Source organism: Polyodon spathula, chromosome 10 (assembly GCF_017654505.1).
Source record: "Polyodon spathula isolate WHYD16114869_AA chromosome 10, ASM1765450v1, whole genome shotgun sequence".
Lineage (NCBI taxonomy): Eukaryota > Metazoa > Chordata > Actinopteri > Acipenseriformes > Polyodontidae > Polyodon > Polyodon spathula.
Window position 1 is genome coordinate 28,307,449 of NC_054543.1, and position 17,091 is coordinate 28,324,539.

A 17,091-nucleotide genomic window follows, 5' to 3' on the forward strand; every position below is an offset into this window, starting at 1 on the left:
AACACATTTTATATTAGCCCTTTCCTGTTAGTAATATGATATTACAATTAATATTAAAAAGATTCAAATTAAATATCAACAGAACCACACAGAGTAAATTTAAAGGGAAGGTAAATTGTGCTTCCAGTCGTGTACTTAATCAAACAGTAATCCACTTGATGTACTCGAATGGGGATAAATACTACAGTTAAGATAATACTGATTATGGACTGTGCATTAAAGGGGTGGCGCTAATCCATAAATCTTCCCCTGGCAGGTACGATTTATGGAATTATTTCATTAGCTATAACTCCTTACAATCACACTTTTTCAGTTACTATAATTTCACTATTGTTCCCCAGTCACTAGACTTCTAAACACTAAGCACTAAATGTACAAGCCTCATTATCATCTGCCATGAAAACATGCATTTTTTGAATTGAAGTAATTGAACTTGGATTTCTAGGAAGATGCTTATTTTATTGCTTTGTTGCAAGACTGCCCTCTTGTGGTCTACCATTTATCTACTTGGCATCCAAAGAATAACAACCTTTAGCCAGGCCAACTTGAATCAGGGAAACTGCAAATGACTCATGTGGGTGGTGGGTGTCCGATGAGCTCTGTCTCTTGCAGTACATGGAATAATTGCCTTGCCCTTCCCATCTGGTGTTTAGTTCCAAATCTGTGAGGGTCACAAGAGGATTATAATTCTAGGCAGTCTATTACAATGCTAGAATCTTTAGTGCAAGTTCTGGCGAGGTTTCTCCACATTTAGCTAACAGTTAATTCATCTTGATTGAAGCTTATCGGAAAAGCTTCATGCAGAGCAATTGCTGTTCTAGTCCAATGCAGCGTACATGGAATTGAAAAATAGAGAGGAGCACTTATCCATATAAAATGGTAGCAAGATGTTGTTTTCTCTTGGAGACCGCAAAACTGAAATCGTCTGTAAATATTACCATAATCAATATTATTACTCTTCCAGGGTTGATAAGTTCTTATCCGGAAAGACCGGGCTCAGTTCAAAGACATTTTCTGGGCTTTAGGAAAATGTTTGCAATATCTTAAATACGTGTAGATCCATTTTTTGTTATTTTGATATGTCATCAATGATGTACTAATCAAATCAAAATAAGAAATGCTCCACATTATATCACTGATTCCTGAAATGCGTTTTCCCAGATAAAATGCAATAGAATCGGGTCCCGGGTTAGGTTTCACCTTTACCCTTGCTATGCTGACACTCTCTGTTATCAGATTTGTGAGGATTACCTGCAACAGGGTGAATGGCAGTTCAGTCAGGGAACTGTGATAGATAAAATATTTATTACAGATTAGACTTGACAACACTTGTATGCATAGTATACGTTCTAGGATAACATATATTATATATTTGGCATTTGGCCTCGCCTCAGGGAACCCCTGCCTATATTTTTTTTCTGCTGATAAGTGGAGAGGTTGACTGTAGGAAAGGCACAGGAAGGGGGCAGATAGCTGCCCTCCCCAAAAGACGAGGCCATTAAAATCGCCAAACCAATTGACCTGCTGCATGATAAATACCTGGCCTTTGATAGTTAATCAAAAGCAGGACTGCATCTCCCCCAAAATACTATTTTTAAAAAAACACAAAACCATATGATTTGACTACATGATGATGACACTCGATCAGAGTGCGTTAGCATTCCAGCAGCCAACGCTGCCCCTGCACAGAGTGAGACAACAGTGCCAGTCTTGCGGTCTAGCGCACGACTGCAACCTTAGTGGCCTGGTATAATGAAGGTGGGGCAACGGTACAGTTGTTACCCTCCTAGAGCAGATCATGGTATAAAATGGTGCTTTCTTGTACCACCCCCTGAGCTGGCGCCCTGGGACCCTTGCAAAGCTCTAGGACATGATTGCTACCTAACATCACGTAAAAAGATGAGGCAGCGATATGATTGTTACCCCCTGGACATGTGGTATATTGCAAAAATAATTGTGATAAATATCTACCAATAGCTGCCTGATTTATTATTTTACCCTTTGAACCTCCCATCCATAATCCACCTGCTATATGCTGAACAAACAATATACTGAATTCAGTTTTTTTTTATGTATAAGCTCTAACTCAGAGCAAGGAGGTAATGGATCAGGCTTTGAATCCTTTCCCTGACGATCATTGGACAAGTAATTATGTTGTTAGCGATAAGGTACTGCTATTTCAATTGACAATTGTCTGGTTATCAATGCTTAATGAGCTTGATTTGATTGACTGATTAAAAGTGAGTCCCCTGTCGAACCACTGCTTTTCTTCATATTGTGGAGCCAGAGAGCTACATGCACAGGGATTAAATGTCCCATCTCTAAAAGATAATAGGAATGCAGCTTCTGTCATAATCAAATCCTCTGCTCATCACTCCAAACAAAAAAGGTAACCTCTTTACTACAGCAAGTGGTACTTTTAGGCATATGTGATTAGATTTTTCTTTATTGTTGAGCCCTTGTAATATGGGTATATCACCTGTGGCAGTGGAAATAGCTCACTCCATGTATATAATTATTGTAGTAGTGTAAATTAAGTTTAGCTGCAAGCAGAGTTTGTTTTATTAAATATGTACCTCAGTACCTTGAATTGATTGACTATTACTTGTAAGTAAACTTTATTCCACTAGATGGCAGCAGTGTTGAAGAAACATACATAATCGCAGCTGTGGCGTCTAAATTTTAGATTTCATGAGCAATTCATTGGAAGTGTAACATGAAATGCCCATTTTCAGTCCACCTGCATTTGTTGCATTTGAATAATATTGAATGATATTTAAAAGTACATTGGTTCCTATCCTGAGTTTATATTTCCTTGATTCAAGTCTGATACTCTTTTCTGTACCAGTTGATAACTTGGAAAGGGGTTTTGAACAGGAACCCTAAACTAAAGAAAAGACACCTTGTAAACAAGAATAAAAACCTGCAGCGCAGTGGAACCTTACCAGGGGTAGCACAGTCGGTAGAACTCGACTCGTGCTGATCGTGGTCTGTGAAACCAGATTCTAGTGAAATAGTGGTGTTTTAAAGAGCAGCTTCCATTTCTGAGGGATTTTGAGTTCTGCTCTAATATTGAACATGAATCTTGTTTTCTCTGTATCATAATCCAATAGGCATGATCTAAGTTGATACAGTCCTCATTTCCAGTTCCTGTTGAGTACCTCCAGATTTAAAAATAAAACTGAAAAAAATGTCATTTGAAGCAGATTACCCTTAAAAGTATACATATATATCTCGGCTAACATATCTGCAAATCTCTATCTCTATCCCAGACAATGCACGTTCACATATGAATGACAAATGAGCCTCTTGCTAAAATTATTTCACAAACTAAATAGTAGCTTTAGGAGGCTGGATTTATCCATAGCGATCTTTCCCGTTACCTAATGTTAATCTTCCTGTTTTTGGAGCTTCCCTCTCACCTCATTTCACTTGCTGGCTGGACAGTGGAGCCTTCATCATCTGTTTATATGCAGTGTTACTGACAATAGAGGATAGACAGTAAGAATATTTAATAGGCAGGTACAAGGGAGAGAAAGACCTTAACATTTCCAAGACCTCAAAATAATCAAAAAACATGTTTGTTATGTATGTAGAAATGAAGATGTAATCTCTGACATTGATCAATTTAAAAGGCAGATGCTGGAGTCTGTTTTAATGATCTAAACATTGACCTTAATACAGCCTCCCTACTTTTCCTAAACCTCATTTGACTGTATTTTTATAATAATGTTAATAAATGGGTCTATAAACCCCAGGGAGACTCCAGATGGATTAGTAAAGAATTGTATTTTTTTATATTTAGATCTGTCCCTTTTTAGATCAGTGAAACAGAGAAATATTTATAAATTCATACCATTTTTACCCTGAAAGGAAAATAAAGATATTTTTCAACCTTCAGCAACACTATAAATCAGACAGAAAATAACTTACAAAGCTAAAAAATGAGTACACAGAGGTTGAAATGGTCTTTAATCATAGCTTTAAAGGAAGCAATATTTCTTACTTGAGCAGAAATGAAATTCTTAGACTGATATGCAAAAGCCATTCCCCAGGCAACATATCACGATTTTTGTAGACTAATGTGTTGTTTTAAGCTTTGAGCTTCAGTAGTGGGCCGACTATACTAGGAACTGATAAAGTTACTGCCTAAACTACTCTTCTGCTAAGACTATGAAACCAAATCTCTTAGTTTTTGCCTTGCAATGATCTTATTTATATAATTATTTTTCAATTTCCCTGAATACAATCAGGTTTTAATTGTTTCATTTTGCTATAAAGTTAGTGCACGTTTTAAGGGTCTCATAATGTAAGCAATCACAGTCAAAATGTTGTACCACGTTTGTAGTGGAGTCGCATAATTTTGAAATGTTATTACAGTCTTGTGTTTACTTTAGAATGTTCACTTACATTCCCATAAGCAGCAATTGCCCACACAGCTCAGCAGAACTGGTCACTGGGTGTCCTACGATCCCACAAGCGCCTCTTTAGACCCAAGAACTTGAGAGTGAATGTTAACAAGCTATCGGCCTCTGGAGGTCACCATGCCTGGCCAGTAGGGTTTGTTGTAGCCCATTGAGGAGAATAAGTCACTGCCGGCTTTGCCTCCCTAACCCGTACTACCAGATCCAAAGTGATGCTCCCTCTGAAATCTCCAGCAAAGACCAGCAACTTTGCACAGCCAGGAACCTGCATTGCACGTTCTGTGGATGTGCTTTTACCAGGTGAGCAATTCAATGACCCCACAAAATAAAACAACTTAACCTTAAATTACTTAGTTGTTTGGTTTTGTAAAATTAACAAGGGTTTCAATAATAGTGGCTAATTAATGACTGGTATAAATGCTTTGAAAATACTCGTCATAGCAATTTTAGAAAGGAGTCTCAGCGGGGTGCATTAATGTGAATAATTGTTCTGATTATTTCAATGAGCTATCTGATGTCATAGCTTTGCACTTTGCAGGTATGTCCAAGCAATGTCCAAGTTGAAATTTTGTGATGAATTTCACACAAAAGTTACACCGCCACCCTCATATTTCCTTAACTAAAACCGCTTTACTATATGTATACCATTTAAACACTAATAGAAAAATCTGTAATTGTAAATAGCTTTCCCGCAAGTTGAATTATTTTATAACTGAGATAACCCCCACCCCCCCTTTTCTTTATCAGATGCCTTTCTCAAATCATGCCCAAATGAATGCATTTCAAAAATAAAAATAAAAAAATAGTATTGAGTAGTGCTCTTTGTTTGGAGGAACTTATTTCCTGGCCACAGAGAAATAAACATATATAGTATTACTATTTAAAATGAGCCATTGAAATCACTCAAGACTGGTTTGCAATCGTTTTGTTTACTAAATTGTATGCTCGAATCATTTCTGTGTAGGCCGAACTCTTGTATGTCTAAGCTTGGACCACCCAATGACCCTACCTTGCTGTGGTTACTTTAGCAGAAGGAATGTAGTAGTCACTATGGGAATTTATGTATGGTCATATACTGAAGCGGTCTTTGAATCTGTGGTGAATAGTGTGTCTGAAGGATGTGCTGATGAATTTGTACAGTATGTGAATAAGTGTGGCTCTCAGGCTCCCTATTCGATTTTACTGATTGTGTTCTCATAGCAGTCAACCTTAGCCTGCCCCATAGGGAAGTAAGCACATAATAAATTGCCTCAGCAAGGAAATGCCAGCATTCTCCTCATAACCACATTCCATGAATCCTGACTCAGACATGAAACAGCACGGCAGCCATAATCCTTTCACCCCCCACCCCCCCCCCCCCCCCCCCCCCCCCCACCCCCCACACACACTCTCCTCCCCTCTCCTCTGTTTATACAGAAAACCTTGATTCCCTAACAAGGAAAGGCCAGCTTGAGCTGGGTTTTCACACCCAATATAGTAGTTTTCTTGCCTTATGAGCTAGGCTACTGTGGAGCCATATGTCCTTCCTTGTAAACAGAGAAATGGGTTGTAAACACAGGCGGCATGGTTTCGAGGTTTGAGCTGAAGACAGGGTGGCTGCATGGTCTAGTTATAGAGCAGAAGAAGAGAGATAGCTAGAAAGTTTGGATTAGTGATACAGAGTGGAATGTAGTTTGGTCCATATTTACCAGGTACAGTGCAGAGAAAAAGTTTGTGAACCCCTTAGGATTTTCACATATTTCACATATTTCAAACCTAAAATGTTATTAGATCTTAATGTAAGTCCTAATAATAGATAAAGATAACCTGATTGAACAAATGACACAAAAACATGGTACTTTTTCAAAATTTATTTATTCACAAATGATTCAACATTCAATATCCATGTGTGAAAAAGTATGTAAACCTTTAGATTCAGTAACTGGTGGCACCCCCTTGAGCAACAATGACTTCAACTAGGCGTTTCCTGTAACTGTTGGTCTGTCTTGCACATCGGTTTTGAGGAATTTTGGCCCATTCCTCCTTAGAGAACTGCTTCAACTCTATGACATTTTATGGCTTCCTTGCATGGACAACTCGCTTCAGGTCCAGCCACAACATTAGATCTGCTTGTATATTTAGAATCATTGTCTTGCTGCATGACCCACTTTCGATTCAGCTTCAGATCACAGATGGATGGCATGACAGTCTCCTCTAGAATCTTCTGATACAATGTAGAATTCATGGTTGTGTCAATGGTGGCAAGCTGTCCAGGTCCTGAGGCAGCAAAGCATCCCCAGACCATCACACTCCCACCACCATGCTTGACGGTTGGGATGCGGTTCTTCTCTTCGAATGCAATGTTTGTCAAATATAACATTTGTCATTGAGGCCAAAACGTTCTACCTTTGACTTGTCTGCCCAGAGAACATTGTTCCAGAAGTCTTGTGGATCATCTATGTGCTCTTTGTCAAACTTAAGACGGGCAGCAATGTTCTTTTTAGAGAACAGTGGTTTCCTCGTGGTTATCCTTCCATTAACACCATTCTTGTTCAGTCTTTTTTTCTGATAATTGAGTCATGAACACTCACATTAGCCAAGGCAAGAGTGGCCTGCAGATCCTTGGATGTTATTCTGGGGTTCTTTGTGACTTCCTTGATAATTTTCCAGTTTGTTCTTGGAGAGGTTTTGGTGGGACATCCGCTCCTGGGTAGAATGACTGTGGTCTTGAACTTTCTCCATTTGTCTGACAGTGGAGTGGTGGAGCCCCAAATCCTTAGAAATGGTTTTGTAACACTTTCTAGACTGATGAGCATCAATAACTGTTTTTCTGAGGTCCTCTGAGATTTCTACTGATCGTGGCATGTCGTGTTTCCACACACCTGTATGGTGAAGACCAAATTTACAAAGTTTCTATATCTTTATATACTGTGGGGCCTCCCAAGCTCACTCCTGACGATCTACCTAATTATTTAAACACCTGATTCTAATTATCCCCTTAATTGAGCTGATAAAACCAGGGGTTCACTTACTTTTTCACATACCCTGAATCTTAATTACTCATTGTTTGTTTAATTCATACATTATTTTGTTTCAAAAGACATGGAATTGGTTAATATAAACCCTATTGGATATTTAAGAAAATACTGGTTTTGATTCAAGAAGGCTATATCATGGTAAAACTAAGGAACTTCCATAATTATCATTAGGGTTCACAAACTTTTTTCTCAGCACTGTACATTGTGTTTTTGGAGTTGTGCTTTATGATTTCTCAAGCTGAGCTTTATCGTACTACACAACATTGTTTTTTTTTTTTATCATGGCGTAGCTCAATAACCTTTTTTATTGTATTAATGGAATGTTATTATATATATATATATATATATATATATATATATATATATATATATATATATATATATATATATATATATATATATTACAATTATTCTACAAATTAAAGGTTCCAGCAATTGAGTATTGTTTGTGTTATACACCCATAGTTGTAGGGGTAGCAGAGATTTTAAGGCACCCAGAATGTCCTTCATACTTTCTATGTGGAGCTCACAATGTTTGAAGACTCAACTGAAGTATTGTATCTCATGGATATTGCTGTATAAAATGATTGTTGTTTTTAGATATCTTGTGTATACACACATTGTTAATGTATCCTAACTTGTCTGGGTCGTTCCTAAAAATGCTAGATAGTTCAAATGACAAACAAATAAATACACAAATAAAGATTTTGATCCCATATTTCAGTAATATTCCCACAGTATTCTTGTATCTCAGTCCCACCCTGCTGAAAACTGGGTACAAACAGTACCTCAGGTGGAAGTGAGAGTGAACATTTCCGGTGATTTATCCTCTTCCTGACATAGCTAATTAGTTCTCCCTTGAGAGGCCTGTAATAATAGATGCTTCATACAGTATTATTTTGTATGGACCATTTAACCCTCAGTGTTCAAAACTGGTCATCTCATGTCTACAGGCCGTGCAGGAATGTTAGCTGTTTTTGATCCACTATAGAGTAATTAAGCTGTAAGTTGTTATACAGGGTGTGCAGCTGTTAATAACTCAGAGGTTGTGATTAAATGTGACTTAATTAAAGATTACAAACTGTACTGTAATTGTGGTGACAATGGAACACAATAGAATGAAAATGGAAGACTGAAAAATAGATTTTTACAGGGCCAAATTTTATGATTTAAATGTCAGTATTTATATTATTAATATCTGTCACTTTGTGTCTTCGGTGTTTTAAACTATTTGTAAAATATACATAATCCTAAAAGAACCAAGAGATTTTTAGCACAATACCCATTTACCTGCCTAACTAAACAAAAGACAACTATCTGCTGCATTATACAGTATGTTCATTTTCAGAAACAGTGATCCATGACAAGCTATATTGTAAGAAAGATGGTTTCCAAAATTTGTATTAAGGGTTATATTAACTTTCATTAATGATGTCTGATGCAGACTGATAAACAAAACTCACATCAAGCACTGATTTTTTTTTACAACTCATAAAACTACAAACCAAAAAGAGGCAATTGCAGCATTTATTCTTAAAGCGCTACAGCAGACCCTACTGGGCAGGCGCCTGGTGAGCTCAACTGGACACCTTCAGGGCTGGCCTTTGTCTTCCAGATGTCGCTCTTGACGTCTTGGGTGTACAGAAAGAATTGACTTGGTCATGGGAATTGAAGACTCACTGACCTGCAGTTTCAAGCTTTTGGAATAAGATATATTTGTTTCAAAGTGAATTATACCATCGACATGGAGCACATTTAAATCTCCGGAGTTCTGCGGTGAGGGAAGGTAATTGGATGTTCTAAAATGGGGAGAAAATCGTGGGTAAAAGAGAAAATAAAAAAATACAAATAAATAAATAAATTATTGCTTCATTAAACACTGTATGAGTTAACACGCCACTTCACCCACAGAGTCAAAAAATTATGAGTCAAAAAACACATCCTTCACATCTATTTTTTAAAGTGCAGTATTTCATAAATCTGCTTGTCAGTCCAAGGAATCACAAAAGCTACGGTCTCCAACGTCATAAGTGGGCCGATTAGGTTGAATCTGGCAGCTTTACACTTCTTATCCCCCTGGATTGTACTCTGGGAGCCTGTCCAACGAGCAGAGCAATTACTAAATCACAGCAATCAGTCTCAGGGGGCTGCCATAGCCGACATGGAGTTTACACCACAGCCACGCAGTTCAGATAAACTGAGAACTTGAATACGTGGAAGAACTTTCTTTAAATAACTATTTACAATTTATACAAGAAATACAGTTTTGATTTCTGGGTGATACAGACTCAACACTTTGAGATGTTGGCTTTCTTTTCTGTAATTTTCTTGGTCAAGTTCGAATTTGGGTAGCACACAGGAAGGATTAACCCTTTCATGCCAGTCATATTAGAAAACCACCTCTGCCACAGTATCATTTGAGGGATTGACTTAAGTGAACCCCTGGTTTTATCAGCTCAATTAAGGGGATAATTAGAATCAGGTGTTTAAATAATTAGGTACATCTTCAGGAGTGAGTTTGGGAGGCCCCATAGTATATAAAGATACAGAAACTTTGTAAATTTGGTCTTTACCATACAGGTGTGTGGAAACACGACATGCCACGTATAAACACTGTATGTTAATGTGTTGGCGACCTAGACTTTGACCTTCAGCCTACAGTAGGACCATGATGCCTTAAGATTCTTAGCTATAGAAGCCATACTTTGTGTTGTTTTCCTAATATTTGGTACGCAGCAGTATTTTCCCAGTTGATTTAAGTGATGGTTTTGAGATGTAAACAAATGTCCAATTGAGCTGTGTCGAGACCACCTGAACTTAAATAATTCAGTACTCTGGAAGCAGATATTTCCAGCTCTGGCAATTTTAGCAACTTTTGTTGTTGAAGTGGGATCGCCCAGCTAGCAATCAGGGAGCCCTTTACTTAATATGTGATGAAATGAGAGCTGAATTGATGATTTTATAAAAAAAAAATAATAATAATTCTTACTGTAGCTGCCAGATCCATTTTCATAAGAAATGCACTTTGGATTAGCTTAGAATTTATAAGCTATAATTAATATTACTATATTAATAACAAAGATGTACCAGACAAGCTTTTGGAATAAGATATATTTGTTTCAAAGTGAACTATACCATTGACATGGAGCACATTTAAATGTTCTAAAATACCACAAGCTGATTTGTATAAGTAAAATGTTACATATTTAATGTATTTATTTTAAAAAGATTTAACCTGTAAAAAAACCCATTGAGATCTATCATATTGTTAACAGAGGTGTCCAGGGGAGGTTTATTTATTTTAAATTGCACATTAAAAAATATTAAAAAAAACTTGTGTTGACTATTTTGCAAGTGTATGCTGGCCTTGACTGGTTAGACCGCTGATGGGCAAGTAAGCCATTCACCAGAACCAATGCCAACTAACTGCAAAAATTACATCAACAACACAAATACATATAAATACCCAAATTCACTTAGCTTAAACAGGCCAATGTTCAATTTCTACATTGATTCAGTGCTTGGAAATATAACTCTGTCTTTTAAACTTTTTTCAAAAATCCCATGTAAACGTTTACTGTTTTTCAACCCCCCAACCCCCAAGCCAATGACTGTACTATGAGTACAATTGTATAGTTGGGAACAATATGCTCAGTATTTTCTGGGGGTCTGCAACCCTGATCCTATGAGTTTACCTGTGTGGGTTGGCCTTGGAGTCATGCCAATGTGTGGGGGGGGCTGAGGGAGGCAGACAGATTCTGATAGCCTGCGGAGACTGTACATTGTCAAGCAGAAGGGGGGTTCAGCAGACATCCCACAAAGCGCTGACAATCTCTACACCAGGAAAAGGAGACTGAAGCAGTGGGTACAAACTTTATTAATTTCTTGGGTGTGCTTGTGTTTTGGAAAAGGAGACTGAAGTAGTGGGTACAAACTTTATTATTTTCTTGGGTGTGCTTGTGTTTTATGTGTTATACATGGGGTTGAACTGAGCTGGGTTGGACTATAAACACCACTTTCTTTCCAAGTATTAGGCCTAAAAAGGGTTTCTGCCTAACACGTGGAAACCATACTTGCCAAGAAGTAAATATATAAACAGGAGTATGATTACAAGTCCAGAGAAAACTTGCGATTCCCTCCTTTATAAAGCTGTAATTGTTGTCTTCACTGGATAATTCCTAAATTAATGCAGCCTAACACACAACCTCCAAATATATATTACATCTTTATAAGGTGATCTCTCAGTTTCTGAATGGTAAAGTTCAATACGTTGGACTTTGAAATGTAGAAAAACTGTGCCTCACTTCAAAAGGGTAAATGCATTATTGTTTCCTAAATCAAAAAGCTAATTTTGTTGTGGTTCTTTTCTTCCAGTTTGCCGACTGGCTTGTCACAAGAAATGTGAATCTAAGGTAAGAGCATTTCTTCACTTTTGCCAATATGAGTTCTTTCAGTGTATTGTAACTAAGACGTTAGTAATTCCAGATGTACTCAAGTAATAGCTGCTGGAAAATTAAAATACAGAGAAACATAACAACGTTAGTGACAGTGATTGGTAAAAACCCAAATGATGCCATTGCCATATTGTTGGTGCAGAGATAACAACTTTATCAGTAAGTCCATTCAAACAACTGTTTATAAAACCTGGTTTCGATAAGATTTGGCATGCTGAAATGAAGATTTTAAAATCTTATGTGGTGTTTGGTTGGTCTGGGTACATTTTGATTGAAAAGTGTTAGGAAACTTGGAAATAACTGTCATAAAACAATGCTCTGTTTATTGTGTTCTTATTGCATAAGTCATAAATGTATAGCAATATTATTTTACTGGATTTCCCCTGTAGCTTCATATCATGTAAACAGTGTAAACATGTTGAGTGATCATTGCTAACGTTTCACTGCGGTCCTTTGTTTTACTCATTCTGCTTTGCAGATGGGTTGTCACCAGCCAAACAATGGTTTGGCCAAATCGACTGGCTCACTTTGGGTTTGAGATGTGTATAAATAAACAAATGGAAAAGACATGTGGAATATTTGTCCCCATCACAAGTAATGATATTACAGTACCTTCACTTACCCATTGAATGGTTGGTTGCATGTGGTGATCTGCTTTGAACAGCACCATTGTCAAATAAGAGTAATATTGTATGTGTGCCCCTTGAGGGAGCTATCAATTTACAAAATTCGATATTCAGTGATTAGGTTTTTCAGGGGGTGATGAAGTCATTAAAATAATTCTACTCCTGTCTGAAAGTATGGTTGTGTAAACTGTTTGATCTTAGTTACAATGTCTTATCTTATGTCCGAAATTATGAAGAAATAATTTGCTTTTCACACATTTACCAGTTAATCATTTGATTTAACAAAGCATATTGGTAAATGCAGGTATTTATTCCTGCATTAAATGGTCAATTAACAAAATAATCATTAATGTCAAAGAATGTGTTTATTTCTGCATATACGTTTACCACTGACAAAATAATCATTAATGAGCTTACCGTTATGCACAATTCATCAAATAATAATAACATTCTGTTAAATGCTAATTAAATCATTTAGGACCTTTGTTTTTTCAACAGAAAATCACACTTTGGTTATGACACAATACACCATAAATACAAGCACTAAATACATATATTTACTTACTTACTGCAGCATGGTAGACTCTTGTGGCACTTGAAATTACACAGGACTCCTGAAGCCTTACAATGCATGAAAGCGAGTCATTCAGTCATTAGACAAAGTACTGGTAAATGTCTAAAAATAATGTCTAAAATAAAGTGTTCTGATTTTTATTTCGCACATGTACCATTTTTCTTGGTAAATGTCGACATTTAACCGCAATTCTTAAGATTTGCCAATATTTGGACTTTTACCATAACATATACAATGTCTCCTACATAAGAGTAACTTCAACAATTCTGATCCAATCTATGAGCAGAGCTAAAATCCAGCACTTAAATTATATAAAAATTATATAAAACAATATCAAGTCAAAATATTTTATTATTATATTATTATTATTATTATAATAATAATAATAATAATAATAATAATAATAATAATAATAATAATAATAATAATAATAATACATTAGTCTGAATTCTGCAGGGACAGTGCAAGGTTTTCACCAGTAGAAAGCTGTCACTGTACATCTTTTGTTATTGGGGATGCAGTATCCCAGTAGCCCGTACGAGTTCAACACATTCCTCAGCAGATAATCCACCCGTGCATTTTTTGCAATGCTTGTTCTGTAACTGTGAAGGATAACAAATAAGTTTACATCCTTTGCATAGGGCTTCATTAGGTATTCATTTATTTATTTATTTTATTTGTTTATTACTTTGTAGTAGCTTTGCTATTTTGTATAACCTTACTTATAAAACAAATTATAAAGCATTATACTTTACCATAATGTGTGCATGTTTCATATAGGAACATTCCAGATCTAAGAAATTAGGTATTTTAATATGATTTCACATGCATAACAACACTGTATTATGTTTTAACCTTGAACTATCACAGTAAAATCTTGATCATGCTGTGCATTAGTATTGTACAACACAATTCACAACTAGTACTGCTTTTTTGCTGCAACCCCGCTGGATCTTAAACAAGTGCTACTGTTCAGCGTGTGTTCGGTTTGGCCGAACTCTAGCTCTCTTTGAGTTCACCACTCCCAGAAATAAAAGCAATGTGTTTTTGAATTGCTGTAGGGTTTGTGAATGCTCCAGAGGATTGAAGTAAGGAACAGTAAAAGAAAGGGGAATCATTAGAAAAGACTGCTTTACCACAATGTTATCTTAGAGGAACAGAATCTGAGTTTCCCCATCTAGCAGCCATTAGTGAAACCATAGAGCTTTGTGAGGCATGTAAAGTTTGCCAGCATTGTCTCCTGCCCTACCCCTATGTGTTACCACAGGAAATTCGAAGGGGTGCGAAGTGGCTTTGGTAAAAGGGGCTTCGAGTTCACAACAGGCTTAAATAAATGTTAGGCTCACTTTAAGAGAAAGAGTTGGACCAATATTTTACACTCAATTTTACACTTTATATATCAAAAATAAGTTGAGCTGCCTTGCCTGGTGATATTTGTCATGTTCATCCCATACACCCTCAAGTGGATTGAGACCCAGTATTGGTAAGTGTCCCCTGACCTTTTCAAACTAGTCCTCTTCTTATAAATATTTGCATCTTGAGCATCTGTTCCAGACCAGAGACAAATTAATTGGAGATAGACTTTGAATAGAAGGTAGGAGACACTTCTTTACATAGAAAGTGGTAAAGGTAGGTATTGGGGAATTGATTAGCTATGTTGCTGATCCAACTTTGACAGACAATCACTGATAGGATGAATGGACTCCTCTCATTCATAACAGTTCTTATGTTCTTATGCTATGATGTGCATGTAATACTGTCATTAGCCTTTGTCATCGGTAAATCTAATTTGAATCAAGTATGTCACTTTATTCATTCTGTCTTAAAAATGTGTTAATGGTGTGGTAACACTAAACCTGATGGCCACTTGCTGTAGTGTATACAAGCGCCATTAAATTTAAAGAAGACAATTTTATAATAAAATGTAATTTTGTAAATTTAATTATAAATGCTTTGTAGTAGTACTTGGATTGACTTGGAGTAGTACTTTAGAGGTGAAAGAACCAGTGTCAAATAACAAGATAGTATAGGATTTGGCCACTTTATTAGGGGTGAGGTTGTTCCGTATCTTCAGTTCTTGATGTAGAATAACCCTGCACACTGCTCTGAGTAATACAGAAAGTCTGATTTTTCAGTTACAGGTTACAGTTAATCAGAAACAACAAAAGAAAACAAAAGAGACACATAATAGAATATTAAACAAGCAAGAAATTTGGTATTAAGAAAAGGTGATGGTTAACAGTCGTTTATCAATGACGGTATATAAAGATGTTTTGGCAATTCGAAACCACCCCTTTCAAACACTGACTTACTTTGTGGCCAGCTAACCAACAGCTAGCCAGGGCTTATATTTTGAACCTGTGCAGGTTCTTTACATAACACTGCCCTAAGATTTGAGGTGATCTAACTAAATAAATATAAATAAGTTTAGCTTTCTAATTATCCAGTGCAGTGGGCATTCCTGCTAGATAATTGGCCATGACAACAGACTAAAAGCCCTTAACAATAAAGAGGTTTTTTTTGTAAGACATTCAAATGTGTTTTGTATGTACAAGGAGGCGTCACAGGTGCAGTGAAAGAGCAAAAACTCTCCTAGAATATATAGCATATGTAAATGGCCACTCAACTCAGAACCGGATAGATGCACGAAAATACATTTATAAATATGGTTTATGTTGATGTAGCAGCCCATCTTTTCAAAGTGTTATTACAGTGCAAACGTTGGTTAAAGGTTACTAAAGAGTGTGTACTTTGTAAAAAGCCACATTGCGAGTCATGCAGATGGAAAAAGAGGCAGCCTACAGATTTATACTATGCACTTACAGTAATGCTCTCAAATGACCAATTGCTCATAGAAAAGGTCATCTGCTTGTGTATTTATGTGAGTGTGTGCGAGAGAATAAGTACTGTCTGGACAAACTTGTGCTGCAGCTAATACAGACTTTTTAAATGTATTTCTTTGTTTGTTCAATTCTTGTCTGGAATTATTATTAACTTGTAGACTCAGTAAAGCATTCTCTCATGACTGATTAACTGAGGACACCGGTGGTTGTATGAGTGTATCCAACAGACAGTCAGAGGATTAGTGAAATATTTAATGTAATAATCCATGTCCAAAGATCTTTGAGCCAGCCAATTCAATCCAGAAATCTCAGCACTGACAAAACAGAGATATTTTGGAGAATCTTAGCAGCAAACAATGCAATACAAAGAACTTAGCTCTACAAGATATATTCATCTAAATTTTAGGATCATACAAACGAAGTACTGGGATATTAGTGGCAGATAATATGTAGTTCTTTATCTTTGATGACTCTTAGAGGCAGACAGTTCTGTCATAAATATATTTTAATCTTATGCTTAGGAATGTATATAGTTTTGTAGAATCAGGTTATACACATTTTAAAACAGATTACATTTTAAATCAAAATCATTATACTATTCCTTTAGAGAAATGCATATCCCCAGTAAAATGAATATAGCCCATATGCATGTACATCTGTGAAAAGTGACTGAGTGGGTGCAGGTGCAGGGATAATGCAGTGTGGTAATGAAACAGACGGAGAGGTTTAATCCGGTAAGGAAAAGAACGATTTTTATTGTTTTGGTTTTTGTATCCAGGTCTGGCGACTGATAACAACAATAATACAAAATAATGAGTTTGCAGACCCAAACAATAATAATAACCCCACAACGTATCAGCCCCACAAATGAACATACACGGTCACCAGTCCTGGGTGAGTGCAGTAATGCTTGTGGTGGGTGATACAGGTTAAAGCTGTGACAATAGTGGTGCTATTTCGGTTTTACTGGTTCCCCTTGACGACAGCTCCGTAATCATTTTAGCCATCTAATGTGGTGTAACAGGCAAGACAATTACACACAGATAAAAAACAAACAAAACACTCACGATAGAGCTTTCTCATACAAGGAGTCTCTCGCTATCCTTCTCAGTTCATAGACATAAACCAAATCGAAGGAACAGATTACGATTCT

The 17,091-nt window shown here is 36.6% G+C and overlaps 1 protein-coding gene across 7 annotated transcripts in view; it reads left to right on the forward strand.

The window, feature by feature from the left end:
• The window catches only part of LOC121322053 (tensin-like), a 309,001-nt gene that overhangs the window by 115,437 nt on the left and 176,473 nt on the right, over positions 1-17,091 (forward strand). For all 7 annotated transcript variants that reach the window (XM_041261524.1, XM_041261522.1, XM_041261526.1 and 4 more), the window contains exon 3: positions 11,816-11,853. In XM_041261524.1, coding sequence (XP_041117458.1) covers positions 11,816-11,853 — 38 coding nt within the window. The remainder of the gene's footprint in view (positions 1-11,815; positions 11,854-17,091) is intronic.